Source organism: Acinonyx jubatus, chromosome B3 (genome assembly GCF_027475565.1).
Source record: "Acinonyx jubatus isolate Ajub_Pintada_27869175 chromosome B3, VMU_Ajub_asm_v1.0, whole genome shotgun sequence".
Lineage (NCBI taxonomy): Eukaryota > Metazoa > Chordata > Mammalia > Carnivora > Felidae > Acinonyx > Acinonyx jubatus.
The window spans coordinates 71,148,212-71,165,917 of record NC_069386.1 but is presented as its reverse complement, the minus strand read 5'-3'; the positions used below and the strand labels follow the sequence as shown (position 1 = coordinate 71,165,917).

The following is a 17,706-nucleotide window of genomic DNA, read 5'->3' as shown; positions in this document are numbered from 1 at the left end:
AGCAAGAAGACGCAAAGAATAGTTTCTCCCTAAAGCCTCTAGAGGGGGTACAGCCTTGCTGGCATCATGATATCAGCCCCATGAAATTAATTCAACTTCTGGCCTTCAGAACAACAGAAGAAAGAATTTCTGTGATAAAGCCTATGATAAACTGTCCAGAGACAGTGGCAACAAATCTGCCAACCATGATGAAGCTTTAAAGCCTGAATGTGTCTGGATCTACGCTATGAACTGACTCTGCATACTCTGGCTAGTGTTTTTTCTTCCGTTGGATACGTTCTCACTTAAGTTTGAGAAAGCAGTTGAGCTAATAGTAACTGCACCTTCTCTCTCTTCTAATTCAGTTTAAGAAGGAAGAAAACAGTAAAATATAAGCTGTGCTTCCCTCTGACTCCTTATCAGGCTTGGAGGAAATGGAACAATCAAGAGTTGCCTTCCTTCTACTGCACAGGAGCCAACGGTATAACCAAATAATCAAATAATAAAAGCTGATTGAGGCGTTAGGCTACAGTACCAACCTTTCTTATTCAAATATTTTAAACCTAATTTAACCTAATGACTTTCCCTACAACAACAAACCAGTTAGCTTATAACTGACCACCATAACTCAGCCAAGAGGGATCATTCTCATCATACCAAACCACCAATTGTATCCATCTTTAGGAAGAATATGAGATGTCTTGAAAATTAGCCTGCCATTGAGCCGGGGTGGGAGAATTAGGAAAATAATTATTTATGCAAATTCTTTCCTTATATTGATTCTATCTTCAACACTAAAAGAATTCCCTTTTTTTAATTTTTTTTAATGTTTATTTATTTTTTATATAATACAAGGTGGGGGGGGGGCGGGTAAGAGTAGAGAAAATAGCCTGCCTTTGACCAGGGGTGGAAGAATAAGGAAAATAATTATTTATGCAAATTCTTTCTTTACAATGATTCAATCTTCAACACTAAAAGAATTACCTTTATAAAAAAAACCTGCACAAGGATTGTTTAATTCAGTCAAAACATGGAGATGAGACAGGGAAATTTGTAGCTGGCTATCTCTATAATAAACGTTAATCTAAATGTCTTCTGCAATCCACTAGGAAGACTTAAGTAAGGTGCATTTATATAAATGTATATGAAAACTTTTCCCACATATCCCAGGAAAAAGGATTCCAATCATAAGGAACAATAAAAATTAAATGTCTAGGAAGAAGTTTTTTTTTCCTTAAAACAATTGAGCTTTATTAAAAATACATAGATCAACAGAAGAAAATACTATGTTCTTCAATAACCAAATATAGGCTGTTAAGTGTTTATTCTTCACACATCAACTTATACATTTAATTTACTCACACGCTTAAATAAAAATTCTAAATATATAGCAGAATTCACCTTTCCTTTCTTTAATAAACATCTACTGATGATCAACTATGTAAACAAGTTTGTGCTCTATAATAATGATTGAAAGATACAACTTTCCCTTCTAAATTATATGAGTGTAGATGTGAAAATGTACTAACACAATTTTGAAAAGAGTCTAATTCTCAGTCATATTCTTGAATAAATCACCTCTATTTTTAATTTCCCTCAAATACACATAAAATACATACCATCACTAGACTCTCAAGGAAATCACAGGTCACATTATCTCAAAAAGAAAATAATCAGGGGTTCCTGGGTGGCTCAGTTGGTTAAGCGTCTGACTTCGGCTCAGGTCATGATCTCACAGTGGGCTCGAGCCCTACATCGGGCTCTGTGCTGACAGCTCAGAGCCTGGAGCCTGCTTTGGATTCTGTGTCTCCCTCTCTCTCTGCTCCTCCCCCACTTATGTTCTGTCTCTCTCTCAAAAATAAATAAACATTAAAAAAATTTTTAAGAAAATAATCAGAACACATAGAAAGAGGACTGCCAAATTTTGCAAAAGATAGAAGAAAATTAAAAATATAGTGACTTCTGAAAATCTCTCACTGAGCTATTTAAAAGCAGGTGTTAAGAGGACAAGACTCAATTCAGGATATAACACTGAGTGAAAAAAATCAGAATCCAAGTTATATTGGAATTTAAGAAGAGAGCAAAACAAACATTAATAATAAATTAGCTGGGTACACAATTATCAATTTCAAACTTTGGTTATTACATATTTTCTATATTTAACATGCACTGTTTTATAACAAGTCAAAGATAACATCTGCAGTATTGGAAAGACAAGAGTTGAAAACTAATCTATGATAGGAATGTGATAATTTACCAAGGAGTTGTTTGTATGACAGGAGTCTGAACAGCAAATGTAAAGTCAGCTTTAAAACCTGAATTTCAAAATAAAACATTACTAACTCCTTTCAAAAATCCAATAAGCAGCAATAATTCAACAAAATGTTCTAACCCTGTCTGGGTCCTCTCAATCCCAATAGTCTTATGTTACATTTTTACATCTAACACATTAGCTTTCAGAATGCTGGTCTATATATCTTACCATGTCTTAAGTTATGAGAAATTTTAATTTCAGATTATCTTCTGTATTAATAATCAGATATTGAATCAGTTAAAACTTCACATGAAAATGTTATTCTTTTCCATTGAAGCTCTTATCTTTATCTTAAATTTCTATTTCAAAGCCTACGGATCTTTGCTTTCCCATGTGGCAGCAAGTTCCAAAACCAGAGATTCTAAACATTTTAAGAACTAACATCCTTCCAATATGCTTTATGCAATGTGCACATACACACTTTCATTTTGAAATAATTTATTGGCAAGGTTTACCGTCACCAGCTTTGAGCCTGCAAAGCCCCAGATGGTCCCAAGCACGCTGTGCAAATGCGGCTGCACAAGGAAGGCTTCCTGGTGGAGGAGCCTGGGCTGGGAGCCCAGCTGCAGTTTGGGGACAGGCTGCAGAGCAGCAGGGAGCACTGTGCCTGCACCGCACACAGATAGGTGGCTGAGTCTTCCTGCTGGGAGGCCCTGATGTGCAGGCTGCTGTGCCGGTCCTTAGTGTTCACCGTGCAGTTCAACCTCCCATCCTGCTTCATCCCTGAAACTATGTAAAACAGTTGGGTGAGGCCGCCGCCCCCGGGGTTCTGTCGGAACCACTGCACATTGGTCACCGAGCTGGAAAAATTGCACCTCAGGGTAGAGCTGGCTCCCTCCTGGAGGCTCAGGGCTGCAGGTGTCTGCTCCACGTCCATCCCTCTCACCCCTGCTTGGAAAGACAAAACCAAACACAAAAGAAGTCACTGCAGAGCCACTGAGGCAGTTTTCAAACCCATAAAGTATTCCCGGGAACATCCGCTGAGGGTGTAGACCCTGCAGGAGCTCTGTGCAGCTCCCCCTCCACTGCGGGCTGTGAACCTCCCCAGCCCCCGTCTGGGACGCCCCCACTCACAGCAAACCTGCACCCACAGAAGCCCCAGCAGGGCTCCCCGCTGTCTCTTCATGACTCCTTGTCTGGTCGCTGATGTGCCTTCACCCCTACTCTGAAGAATGTAGAGTCTTGGGTCCAGAGAAGTTGTGTTGTCAACAGTCACCACGTCCCTCCAGAATCACTGAGCACCAATCACACCTGAACCCTGTCAGTCCGGGGACTGAGACTCCACCCACAGCGGCCCAGGGAGACTGCAGAGTAATCTGTCCAAAACTGTGCTTGCCAACGGTGCAGGGAGGTAGGGAGATATTTCCAATATGTGCAGTTATAAGGAATTTTTTCCTTAAAACATTTGATGTAAGAAATTTGTAGGTTAGTAACTGAGAAAGGGTGAATGATATTTCTGGTAGAGTCAGTGTCTCAGTGAGTTACACAACCTTGAAGAATGACTCCATTCCCCAAACTGTATAGTTGGACAGACAATGTGAAAATTCAGTGGTATAAAAATACTGATAAAGAAAAACTATCTGATAGCATGCATTGTGTATTGTAGGAGTAAATACAATTTCTTGAGATCAAGAGAGTTCTAGAAACCAAGGCAGATGAAATAGAAAATTATTCCAACCAGAATTCAGTTAGTAAAAAATATGGATGTCTGCATAATGTCCACTCTGATGTAATTTCCACCTATCTGCCTCTCCTGTGCAACTTGTGGACACCTGTTTCACCCACACGGCTGATTCTGGCCAGGCCACATGTCGCTGGTCAAAGTAAATACTGTCATCTCCCTTTCCTTCTGTTTTTGTTCCTTATTTTTATCTCTTTTCTTCTTCTCTTCATTCTTGTTCATTTCACTGTCAGGTGAGATATATGAAAAGGTAGGATATTTAGGCATATTGAAATAGTTTTCTTTGTCAGTGGGTGTGGGGAATTTTATTCATAACAATTAAAAAATTGAAGACAAGTAATGGGATGTTTTCTGTTGAGTTTCCATGACTTCGATGCCCAAAAATATTCCTATCCTGGTACCTGTGCTCCAAGAATTATCTTCATAATGCATTTATGGAGATATGGACTCCAGATCTGAAGTGTATATGCAATGGCAGAACTAAAAACCTGAAATGAACTTTATACAAACACTGTTCCCCTCCTCCCCCCCCCCCCACCTTTGCTATCTATAATTTGACTGGCTCACAGGATTTCTGTTCTCCCTTTAACTGTTCAACCCTTGTACCATCAGAAAGTCTGTTTCTTATAAAACTTAGAGTGCCCCCTGGTGGACTGAAACCGTCATCCAAGATCACTTTATAACAAAGCAACTCCGCAGACACAGATCCCCAGCCCCGTTCATCCCATGCTTCCTGATGAAGGAAATACAGATGGTCAGAAAAGAAGAGAACTGCATAAAAGACAACTTTTATGAAATTTCATGGAAATTATTATCAGCAAATAATTTAGTAAATTTCAATTCCTGCTAATTATTTGATTTATTTACATTAGTTCAAAATAAATCCATAAATATTTATGGATTTTAGTTTCAATGGGGTAATTTACTATATCTTAAGAATATATAAAAGCACATACAATGCAGGAAACAACAGATATTGGTGAGGATGCAGAGAAAGGGGAACCCTTTTGCACTATTGGTAGGAATGCAAACTGATCCGGCCACTCTGGAAAACAGTATGGAGGTTCCTCAAAAATTTTTAAATAGAAATACCCTATGACTGAGCAGTTGCTCTACTAGGTACTTATCCAAAGGAAGCAAAAATGCTGATTCAAAGGGGCACATGCACCCCAATGTTTATGGCAGCATTATCAAAAGTAGCCAAATTCTGGAAAGAGCCCCAATGTCCATTGACTGATGAGTGGATAAAGAAGATGTGGTATATATGTATATACACAATGGAATATTACTCGGTGATCAAAAAGAATGAAATCTTGCCATTTGCAACAACATGGATGGAACTAGAGTGTATTATGCTAAGCGAAATAAGTCAGTCAGAGAAAGAAAAATACCCTATGATTTCACTTGTTTGTGGAATTTAAGAAAGAAAACAGATGAACACAGGGGAAGGGAAGGAAAAATAACATAAAAACAGAGAGGGAGCAAACCATAAAAGACTCTTAAATACAGAGAACAAGCTGAGGGTTGCTGGAGAGGTTTGGGTGGAGGGAATGGGCTAAGTGGGTGATGGGCATTAGGGAGGACATTTGTTGGGATGAGCACTGGGTGTTATATGTAAGTGATGAATCACTAAATTCTACTTCTGAAACCAGTATTCTACTACATGTTAACTAACTTGAATTTAAGTCAAAAAAAAAAGATATAAAAGTGTAATGGAATATCATTCTGCCATAAAAAAAACAATGAAATTATACCATTTGCCGCAACATAGATGGAGCTAGAGAGGGCTAGCTAAGGGGTACAGGTCAGTCAGAGAAAGAAAATACCATATGCTTTCATTCACATGGAATTTAAGAAACAAATGAAATAAGCAAAGGGAAAAATTAAGACAGAAGGAGAAATAAGTCAATAAATAGACTCCTAATTAAATAGAACAAACTTGTGGTTACCTAAAAGGAGAGAGCTGAGGGAGGGGTTAACAAGGTCAAGGAGATTAAGAGTGCTCTTGTCCTTGTGAGCACCTAGAAACTGTAGGTAAGTCTTGAATCACTATACTGTACACCAGAAGTTAACAAAACACTTTATGTTAACTACCTGGAATTTAAAAGATAGGAATTAATTATTTAATTTTAAAAGAATAAATAAAAGTAGATAACATACTAGTTTACAGTCCACAGGGAAGACAAAAATATACATAACTATCCGTAATAGAGTCAAAGAGTAAAACCCTGAGAGGAGTGAAGACTAAAAAGTATGTGATCACAGAGGAGGAAGAAATGCTTCAACTTTGGGTGGTTGGACAAAATCTTCTAAAGAAAGGGATCATTCTCTCCTTTCCCCCTTTTGGTGACAAGAATAGAGAGACTATGAATAAACATTTCTGATGGCTTTTAAGACTTTTTATTACTTCTAACAATAGGAGGGATTGGTGAATATATGAATTATTAAGAGTAATAAAACATTATATTTAGAGTAAAATTTTTTTTGACTACCGCTACCTATTCTGAAACTTCATCCTTGTTACCCTAAATCTTTCTTCATCTTGTACACTTTGGAGTTGATGTTTCTAGGTGTTTTACCAGATTTCAATCACCAGGACATATGTAGTTAATTTATTTATATTTTATTATAATACAAAGACACATTTTAGGTGTACCTTTCTGTAGCTTGCTTTATAAACCCACTACTAAATCTTGTAGATCTTATTACACAAACACATATACATCCTTCTGTTCCATTAGATTCCATATTGTGTATATACTTCCATTTATGCATCCATTTTGCTATTGATTACTAGTTAAAATGAATTTTTTTAATCTATGAAATACTACACTAAATGAACCTTTTTAAGCATTCCTCAGATGAGCACAAGTTTTTCTAGGAGGAACAGAGACTAGGAAGAATGAAGGAAAATCCATGAAGCTAGTAGGTGAAAATTACTTCCGGCAGAAGAAAGTTGTGTTATTGTGTTGCATGGTTTTCTTTTGTTATTAGTTTTTCTTAAGGTGCATTGCACCTGTTGTTTATCAGCTCATTCGATAAGCTCTTTCTGAAATTACTGTCCTGATATGTAGATACTGTACAGTTTGCTCTAGCCCCGCACTGGGTTTTTCTAAATATAGGAAATCAGCAAGAGAAAAAGCACACCCAAGGAGAAGCAGCAGTAGATACAAGGAAAACATGTTATAGAATAAAATTAGACATAAAAAATGTACACACACGCTCACACAAGTTAAGTATACTTGTCATTAGAACAGGGAAAAAAATTCTACAAGCGCAACAGAAGATAGTCTAGCAAAGAAAAGAAAGAAACAAAAGCATATGGAGCACAACCAAAATATTAGAAATGAGTCCAAATATATCAGTAATCAGACCATAGATAAAAAGAAATTATTGGACTGAGTCAAAATTAAAACTCTTTCTCCATGTTGCTTAAGAGACAAACCTAAAAGGAAACAACAGAGAAAGGCGAGCGGATAGGAGGGCATTTTCCTGCTGCTCCGTTGTGCAAAGACTAAAGCCCCCTCCTCACTCACTAAACCCACCGCACCCAATAGAGATATCCCAAGGGATGTCATTCTGCCAAAGAGGCAGTCCAAGATGTCTAAGAGAACGCCTAGCGAGCAAACTAACTTAACTCCTACAAAGGTAAGCTCTAAGAAAGAAAAGACAGACCTTAAAAACATTAAGGGGTGCCTGGGTGGCTCAGTCGGTTAAGCCTCCAACTTCGGTTCAGGTCATGATCTCACAGTTGGTGAGTTCGAGCCCCGCGTCGGTTCTGTGGTGACAGCTCAGAGCCTGGAGCCTGCTTCTGATTCTGTGTCTCCCTCTCTCTGTGCTCCTCAACCTCACTCGCACTCTCTCCCTCTCCCTCTCTCTCTCTCTCAAAAAAAAATAAACATTAAAAATTTGAAAAAAAAACCCATTAATATTAAAATAGAAATTGAGAACAGAACAAGAAGAAAACCAGGAGAGATGAAATACCAAAAATAAATTGAGATTTATAGAAAAGGAGGAAAGTAAAATTAAGGAAATTCCATATCTTGATAGAGCACAGGATGAAAAAGTCAAGTGTGAATAATAGCTTTTACATTTTCATCAGTGGTCCCTCCAATCTCCATTCTTTCACAGTTGGGAATGCTTTATGGACTATTGAAAAATGCACATTTCAAATTCCTCTTAAACCACTTTAAGAGAAGTTGAGACATCATCATCAAAATTGTGTATAATCGTTCTCTGCACAAGAAATCAAGGGCAAATTTGAATCAAGGGAGGCTTCAACTGTCTTTTTTATGCACCTCATATTTATTTGCTAGAAGGGTCAATTTCAGTATCCTATTAAGTGAAATGTACCAGAAAAAGCAATCTTGGAGTCATACCTACATATATAAAATATCTTAAACATTTTAACAGTTGATCTTTCATATACAAGCTGTAGTGCATTCCTAAATAAAAGTGTTCCCTCACACCCAAGGAATTCAGTATGGGGGTATAATTAACTATAAAAGATTCCCAATAAATAAACTAATTTACAGCTCAAGGAACTAAAACAGAATAAAGGAAGCCCACAGTCTGCAGAAGGAAATAACAAAGACTACAGCAGAAAAAAAGCAAAACAACAGAAAAAGTCACAAACTAAGAGTTATTTTTCTGAAGAGAAAATATAGAAGAAAAGTGATTTTGGCAATGATATGACACCAAAATCACAGGGAACAAAAGCAAAAATCAACGGCCAGGGGTGGGGGGGCAGGCACCTGGGTGGCTCAATTGGTTGGGCATCTGACTTCTGCTCAGGTCATGACCTTATGGCTTGTGAGTTTGAGCCTGCTGTCGGGCTCTGCTGACAGCTCACAGCCTGGAAGCTGCTTCTGACTCTTTTTCTCCCTCTCACTCTGCCCCTCTCCCACTTATACTCTGTCTCTCTCTCTCTCTCAAAAATAAATACACATTAAAAAAATAATAATAACAAGGGGGACTACATCAAACTGAAAAACTCAGCACGGCAAGGGCAACAATCAACAACATCAAAAGTCATCCTAAGGAGTGGGAGAAAATATTTGCAAACCACATATATGAAAAGGAGTTAATATCTAAACAATATAGGAAACTCCTACAATAAACATTTTTTAGAAAAACGAATAAGCCAAAACAGAATGGACTAAGGACTAGAATAGACATTTCTTTAAAGAAGACATTCAAATGGACAACAAGTATGTGAAAAAATACTCAATGTCACTAGTCAGCAGGAAAACATAAATCAAAACCCCAGTGAAATATCATCTGACACAGTCATGCAATTAGGTGAACAGGACCATACTATTAAGTATTTCAGTATTTAAAATATTGGTACTGGCCACTACTTAAAAGTGGCAGAAAAAAAGCACATACTTGAAACATGTGTAATTCTCTAGTTCCTTTTTGATGATAACTGTGTCAATGTATTTGCCACTACATTTATAATAAATTCCTTGATATCATTCAGGCTTTATACATTTAAAAAATTGATGGCTATTATCCAAAACACAAAATACAGGTGTTGTCGAGGATGATAAGAGATTGGAGCATTTGCACACTGTTGGTGGGAATGCAAAATGGTATAAGCATGGAAAACAGGATACAGGTTCTTTAAAAAGTTAAAAATAGCACTACCATATGATCCAGTAATCCCACTTCTGAGTATTTATCACAAAGAAATTGAAAGGATCTCAAACAGAAATTAGGCACTCCTATGTTCACGGCAGCACTGTTCACAATAAGCAAGACATGGAAACAACTTGAATGCACAACAACAGATAAATGGGTAAAGAAAATGTGGCATATACATAAAATGGAGTACTGTTCAGCCTTAAAAAGGGGGAAGGGATTCTGCAATATGCAACAACATGGATGAATTTTTTTTTTTGAGAGAGACAATGAGTGAGATCACACTAGCAGGGGAGAGGGAAAGAGAATATTAAGCAGGACCCACACCCAGCATGGAGCCTGACTCGCCTGATCTCACAACCCCATGACCCTGAGATCATGTTCTGAGATGAAATCAAGAGGGGAATGCTGAACCAACTGAGCCATTCAGGTGCCCCATCATGAATGAATCTTGAGGACATTAAGCTGACTGAGATAAGCCAGTCACAGTAAGACAAATAATGTATGATTCCATTTAAATGTGGTATAGTCAAGTTCATAGAATTAAAGAGTGAACAAAGAAGACGTTGCCATGGGCTCTGGGGAAGGGGTAATGGGAAGTTGCTAATCAATGAGCAAGATGAAAGAATAGAGATTTGGTGTACAACATTGTATCCATAACCAACAATCATGTTTTGTACACTTAAAATTTTAAGAAGCTATATCTTATGTTAAGTGTTCTTTACACAATACAAATAATTTTTTTTTAATTCGACACCACAGGCTTCATCCTTTAGAACGGCCAAAATCCAAAACACTAACAACACCAATGCAGGTATCAAAAATGTAGAAATCACCCAGGTAAATCCAATGAATTTCACCAACGTAGTAATTGGTAAAGGTTTATTGTTGAAGTTTTGCTTATGATTTCCAGAGGCACAGCCAAAAATGATGCAGGTCTAGTTAGTCTTGCAAAATAAACTAAATTAAGCTTTATTTGTATAACCAAACTGGTTTTGTCTGCCCTGGGACTTCTCAAGGCTGGTCTGTTTGTTTTTTATTGTAACACCCACAAGGGGCAACAGGAAATCTGTTCCATGGCTGATGGGAATTCAGCCACGTTGGAACAAGTGTAGAAGTTATTTACATAACTGCACAAACTCCTACCGTATGATCTAACAATTACAGTCATTAGTGTTTATCCAAATGACTGGAAAACTTCTATCAGCACAAAACTTGCATGCAAATTGTTTTTAAATTTTATTTTTAGGTAATCTCTAAGTACAACATGGGATTCAAATTTACAATCCCAAGATCAAGAGTAGCATACTCTACCGACTGAGCCACCCAGCACCCCTGCTCTACCCCGTTTACCAAATGTCTGAGAAAAACTCTTAGTATATACCTTTTGAATTATTTAAAATATATTTTAACATCCATTGATATTTATAGAGATTTGAAAATAAAATTTACATTTTAAACCAATCAAATAAAAAATTAAACCAAGAATATATAGCTAATATACAAGGAAGTGATTTAATATTCTGATCATATATCATTCAGAAAATTTACAGATAAGGAGAAAATAATTAAAGAATAGGGTTTTTGGCAAATTCTGTCAGTATATTTGCAGGAAAGACAGAGATTGCTTTTTCTATTATTCTTTTCACTACTTCTCTTCCTCCCATACCTTCTCCCAAACCCATTATTTTTCCTCCTCTGTGAGAGGAATTAGAGAAATCTATAGGATGTCCCTGCCAGTGTCACCTATCCATCTGTATTATTATAAAAGGTCAGTCCAAGAGAATTTTCTCTTACTGTAATTCTTGGGCACTGAACACCTCTCACTCGAGTTCTTACGTTCCAAAGCCAGCTGATCTACCTAACCGCCAGGACAGGAGTCATTTCCTCAATCATGTGTCTGCCCCCTCCCTTCATTTTGAATATCAGCCTGTGTCTACCATCTGTCTTACTAGAAAAGAAACCAGGACAAAGATCCCTTGTCTCTCTTTTCATTGCTCACTTCCACATGTTCCCCTCCTGTCTTCCCGCCCCTTCTTTCTCTATTCAAACCTGGTTTGGGGCTGCAGCTCTTCCTTCACCTCTCCTGCCCATCCTCTGTCAGGAAGACATGGGGCGGACACCACCTTCTCGGGCACACCCTGGCTCTCTCAGTGTGTCATTGGACACAGCAATACCCACCGGGGGGCCTCAGCAGCTTGTGGGGCTGGACTTTCACTGCAGGGTGAGCAAGACACCACTTCAATGTTATGTGGTTCCACCTTGAAATTACTTAGGTCCTGGCTTAGGAACTATTGCATTTATATTGCACTAATGAACAGCTGGGTTTGGGGAGTGTTCCTTCTGGTTCCCATGCTCTAGCCATTTGTATGACTTGCGTATCAAGCAGACACTGAGGGGCAACCACCATACACTGTGCTGGAACCAGAGAAGATCAGAGACATTCAGTATCTGGGCCCCTGTTCTGCTCAGAGTTTGTGTTCAGCTCCCCCTGCAGTCCCTGTCACTGTGTCACGCAGGGCACAGTAGTACACAGCCGAATCTGACGCTTGCACTGAGGCCTTCTCCAAGTGGAAGGATTTGGATTTTCCGTCGTAGGTGGCTTCAAAACCTTTGTGACTTCCCTTCTCCTTGTCCCTCAAGGCTTTCAGGAGCAGCTGTGGACCTTCTCCGGGATACTGGACATACCAGAAAAGAGTGGGGTACCCTGTCGCTGAATAAGTACAGTTTATAGTCAGGGACTCCCCTTTGGAGAGGGTCACTGGGCCTTCCATCTGGGTCACTGAGTCTCCGTGGGTTTGTCCTGGGAAAAAAGAAAAGAGACCTGTGTTACCTTGGGCACAAATCTCCTGGATAAAATTATAGTTATAGGTTTTGCTGTCACAATAGATGAAACAATCCAAATACTAAGAGGCATTTTACTTACCAAGCATCAAGAGTACCACAGTCACGAAGCCTGGAGAAGAGTTCATCTCTAGAGTGTCACCTAGATAATGTGCTTCATTCTTAGCAGGAAGAAGCATTGGAGAGACAGAGCAATGATCAGTGGAAGCCCACATTTCTCAGCAAAGGTGCTGTGTTAGGAAGCTGCACCCCCTGCTGGACGGGGACTGAAACGGGATGCATGGTGGCCAGAGTCCTCCCAGAGTCAGCAAGATGTCTTTGTCCCTGACTTTATGAGGCACATGGCAGTCTTCAGGTGGCACTTGGAAATCTGAACAGCAGCAATCCTGATCTCTCAGGTCTACTTTCTTCTTAGGACACTACCTGATGTGGAAGTTCTTTAACAGAACATCCCAGAGTGTTTCTGTAGCTGAGAGGATAACAATCTCTAAAGCATTAAATACAGTACTTTATGTTTTCATGTATCCACTGTGGGCCAGCCTATAATCCACTGACTGCCAGAAAACAGTTGGGTTTGAATACACAGAAAGTAATAAGAAGTCAAGTCATTACTAAGTGATACTGTGTTTTTGGGCACTGTACCCCAATATTTAGAACACTTACTGTCCTTTTCTAAGCACTCACTAAGTATTTCTTAAACAGAAATAATGAACAAATGGCCTTTAATTGAAATACAGTATTTCTTGGTCCTAAAATAATACCAGTTGTAAGGAATACTGTCTTCTTAATAAAAGCTTTTCAGAAGAAAAGTCACACTATTTTATAGTCAAATATTTTAGTCAAGTATTCTTCATTTTCAAAAACATTAAAAAGTTAAAAAGTGTGAATTCTAGACAGAAGAAACATCATAAATGAAGTTGTCGAATTCCTATTGAATGATCTGAGATTCTTATCTCATTCTCTCACTGCTTTGTTGAGTCTTATATGTATAAGGTGACTATTATGTGAATTAGGCAACAATTACTAATCCTATACTATTAACAAGTTTTAGCCTCAAAGATGCTATACATTAGCATTTATCACATTTTCTTGATAACCATTAGTCAACTATTTTTCTCCCAAAGGTAAGGAATGAGGATTATCAGGATAAAGTTCTGGAGAGGGACACATCTTCTCTAAAGCCCTGGAAACATTTATCTCTAGACACATAGATGGAAGCTTAGCTCAGGCTGTTCCCTGGAGGCCACTCTCCACGGATTCACATCAAGGAGCTTCATGAGTCCAGAGACAACATGGTACTGGTTTCCCAGATGCAGAGGGAAGTAAGAAATTCAGTCCTGGATACTTTTTGTGTTCACACGTGCCTTCGTTTTTCCTCCACCTTCCGAATCACACTGTCCAAACCTGCCTCAAAACTCTGCTAGAAGGAATTTGGGACAAACAGCATTAAACCTCTATTCAGATACACAGGGAGATTGCCAGATAGGTTGGGATGATGCTGGTTTCAAAATAAGCAGTATACCACATGGATTCAGAAAGTCATCATCCATAAGTTTTTACAAAGCATAATTTTAGGCCAGTGAAAACCTACAGGGGAAATATTTTGCATCTGGGGTCACATAAGAAGACTTGCACAACATGGAGGGAAGATACATAGTAAATCTGCATCTTTATAGCTTTATTAATGTATAATTTTCATAAAAATAAACTGTACAAATTTAAAGAAAACAATTCTATAGGATTTGACATACGTGTGTATTTGTGAAGCCATGACCACAATGGAGGTAATGAACATATGCATCACCTCAAAATTTGCCTCATGTCTCTGTAATCCTTCTTTCAACCCTCTCCCTCCTGCATTCCAGGCAACACTTCTGTCATGAATCAGTTGGCATATTTCATAATACTGTATGAGTGGAATCACATGTACTCCTTTGTCTGGCTGCTTCTCAGCACAATTATTTTAATATTCTTCCACATAATTATTTTGAGATTCTTCCATGGTTATAACTGTCAGGAGGTTTTTGCTTTTTGTTGCTGTGTAGTATCCCATCATAGGCCTATGAAACAGTTTGTCTATTCACCTGCTGCCTTCAGATTAGTTCCAGGGAAGCTGTTACAAATAAAGCTGCTATGAACCTTTGTGTATATGATTTTTTAATGTTTTCTTTTAATTTATTTTTAGAGAGAGTGAGAGAATGAAAACACAGTGGTGTGGAGCATAAAGAGGCAGAGAGAGAGAATCCCAAGCAGGCTCCACACTCAGCATGCTGAGCCCAGCACAGGGCTCCATATCACAACTGATAATGACCTGAGCGGAAATCAAGAGTCAGACACTCAACCAGCTGAGCCACCCAGGTGCCCTGTGTATATGATTTCTTATTGACATATGTTTTCATTTCTCGTGGGTCAATAACAGGGAGTAGAATAGCTGGATTATATGGTAGGTGTATATTTGGCTTTGTTAAACCAATTTTTTCTAGTAGCTTCTTTGTAGATTCCCTTGCATTTTATGCTCAGATGATTATTCTAATAAAGATAAATTCACTTCGTCCTTTCCAAACTGTATGTCTTTTGCTTCTTCCATGTTCCTTATTAAATTGGCTAGAACTTCTAGTTCAATATTAAATACAAGTGGTGAGAGCCAAACTTCTTCCCTTACTTCTGAAACTAAAGAGAAAGCATTTAGGTTTTCACCATCAAGTCTGACATTTGATGTAGGTTTTTCGTAGAGCCCCTTTTTTAGGTTGAGAAAATTCCCTTTACTTTCTAATTTGCTGTGGGGTTTAATCAGGAATTGATATGGATTTTATAAAAATGCTTTATCTGTACCTGTTGAGATTACCCTCATAAATTGGTCATCTGCTACTTGTCAATCATCTTGGATATATTACTGATAAATTGTCACAACAAAATATTAAAGAAGATATCACTCTCCTGTTTTACAAACAATGAAACGAGGCTCAAAAGTACCAAAGTTCATGGCTGAGCTAACAGTTTTGAACACAGTGCTCGTTGACAGCATAAACCTGTTCCCTGTTTTTGCCACTATAGATCGCTGTCACAGAAAATTTGAGAGAAACACGAAAAGGTGGCAAAATGACTTCTTCCTACGCCTTTCAAATATTTTAAGACATTCTTTAACAGGTTCTTTATTGATGCAAGTGGAACTGATAAAGAAGAACTAAATGATTGCATATTTGGCTCTTTTACCAAAAAAGGAAAGAAAACCTGTTATAATAGATACCCAATCTGCATTCAGGAGCTGACCCCTGTAGGGGCCTCACCATTCCATTCAGAGCAATTATTAGACATGTGATTGAAGCAGTGCACGGTAGCAAAGGTTTTGTGACCCACCAATATACGAGAGCATCCTTCATGACTAGTGATCACTCCCTTTCTCTGTTCCTTGAAACTTGCTTATGATAACACAGTCTAGAGTGTAGTTGTTCCAATTAACCAGTACACATGTTTCTCAAAAATGTTCAAATAAAATCGCCTTATGATCCAGCAATCCCACTTCTGGTATATATTCAAAAATTCAAAGAATTTGGCTATAAACCCAAAATACTGAGCTGCTTATAAATTCACGTTTCCACCAAAAGGCGCAAGCAATCCCAAAGAACATCCACAGATGCATATGGATAAACAATATGTGGCACATACAGACACCGGTACATTACTCAACCTTAAAAAGGAAAAAAAAAAATCTGACACAGGCTGCAAGGTGGATGAACCCTGAGGACATTATGTCAAACGAAATATCACAAAATGACCAATACTGCATAATTCCACTTGTATAAGGTATCTGAACTAGCCAAACCCATGGAAAGAGAAAGCAGAATGGTAGTTCCCAAGGACTGGAAGGATAGGGTAATGGAGAGCTATTGTTTAATGAATACAAACATTCAATTCGTCACAATGAAAATTCTGGAATTGTGGAAATGAATGGTGGTGCTGATTGAACAATAATGAAAATGTATTTAGTACCATAGAATTGTACGCTTACAAATGGTTAAAACGGTAAAAATCTATGTTACAATGGTAAAATTCTTTAATGAAAAAAAAATATAAGAGGTTCTTGTTAAGATTTCTACCCTACACATCCGTCATCCATTACCACTCGAATCTGAAGGCACTGGGGAAATAGGTTTAGAGGTGGAAGGAGGAAAATGGAGAGAATGAGGACTTTGGATTGTGAAACACTGATCAAACAAGCAAGGCTCAGAAGTGTGCAAACTGAGCCACATGTTGGCAAAAAAAAAAATGCTTGTGAAGGAGTGTTGAAGTGAAAGGCAGGAACCCAACAAGGAGGATAATTCACAGTCTGCCACTTCACAGGGTCCCCCAAAAGCCACTAACTACTGACCTTGTGGATAAGACTGTTGGGAAGCAGGCAAACCTCCAGAATGCAAATTGAGGACATTGATGCTAGCAGTGTTAATAAGATGGGATGAACAACAGTACAGACACATGTCACAGAGTAGGCACCTTGGAAATGCACGTAAGTACAGTTGACTCACAGTAAACAAACCTAATTAAACAAATTAATTCAATAGTACAAAACATCATAATATAAAGCAAAAAAGGAAAACCACAGAGACATTTCACAGCCTTCCTTATTCTAAACAATGCCTGAAACACAATATATACTCAGTACGTACTTACTGAACAAAATTGATATGAAAATCCAACACCTCATACACATTTTAGCTGATTTTTGAGTCGCATGTTTACAAATTTCTTTAGCCAGTTCTTCTAGCTGAATATAATTACAAAATGGCAAATTGTTTATCGTGACTATTTTTGTGATCAATAAACACTTTCAACACAAATTTTCAGGGGTAAGGATGTTTTTGATGCACAATAATTCTTACCTAGAGAGTTATTTTCTTAGAGTCAGGTTTTCCCTCTAGCCCTACACCTGAGCTGCCACATCCTTAGCCACTTCCTGTGTGGGTCAGCAACTTGCTTTGGACCCTACAGCAGGTGGATGTATCAATAAGAGCCCTGGGGTTTGGGTACCTCCCTCCAACACTCCTCTTACTGTAGACACCGTCAGTGCAGAGAAATACACTGGGGAGTCCTCCAGCTATGAAGCTGAGATGACAAGATACGGGATTTCCTGTCTTTGAAAATTCAATGACAAGCAAACTTCTGTGGCATTTTGTTGACTCTAAGAATCCTGACAAACAAGGAAAGTCATCTGCCCGCCGCTGGACTGCTTGTACCACAATAGACTATA

The 17,706-nt window shown here is 38.4% G+C and overlaps 2 gene segments (V, D, J or C); both read right to left on the bottom strand.

Annotated features, from left to right (window-relative positions):
- Positions 1-1,202: 1,202 nt before the first annotated feature.
- Positions 1,203-3,898, bottom strand: LOC113601527 (T cell receptor alpha variable 22-like). The segment is given in 2 exon segments: positions 1,203-3,181; positions 3,368-3,898. Coding segments are annotated over 2 exon segments (483 nt in total).
- A 7,915-nt stretch (positions 3,899-11,813) lies between these two features.
- LOC128310966 (T cell receptor alpha variable 9-2-like) lies at positions 11,814-12,637 on the bottom strand. The segment is given in 2 exon segments: positions 11,814-12,420; positions 12,544-12,637. Coding segments are annotated over 2 exon segments (381 nt in total).
- Positions 12,638-17,706: the final 5,069 nt, after the last annotated feature.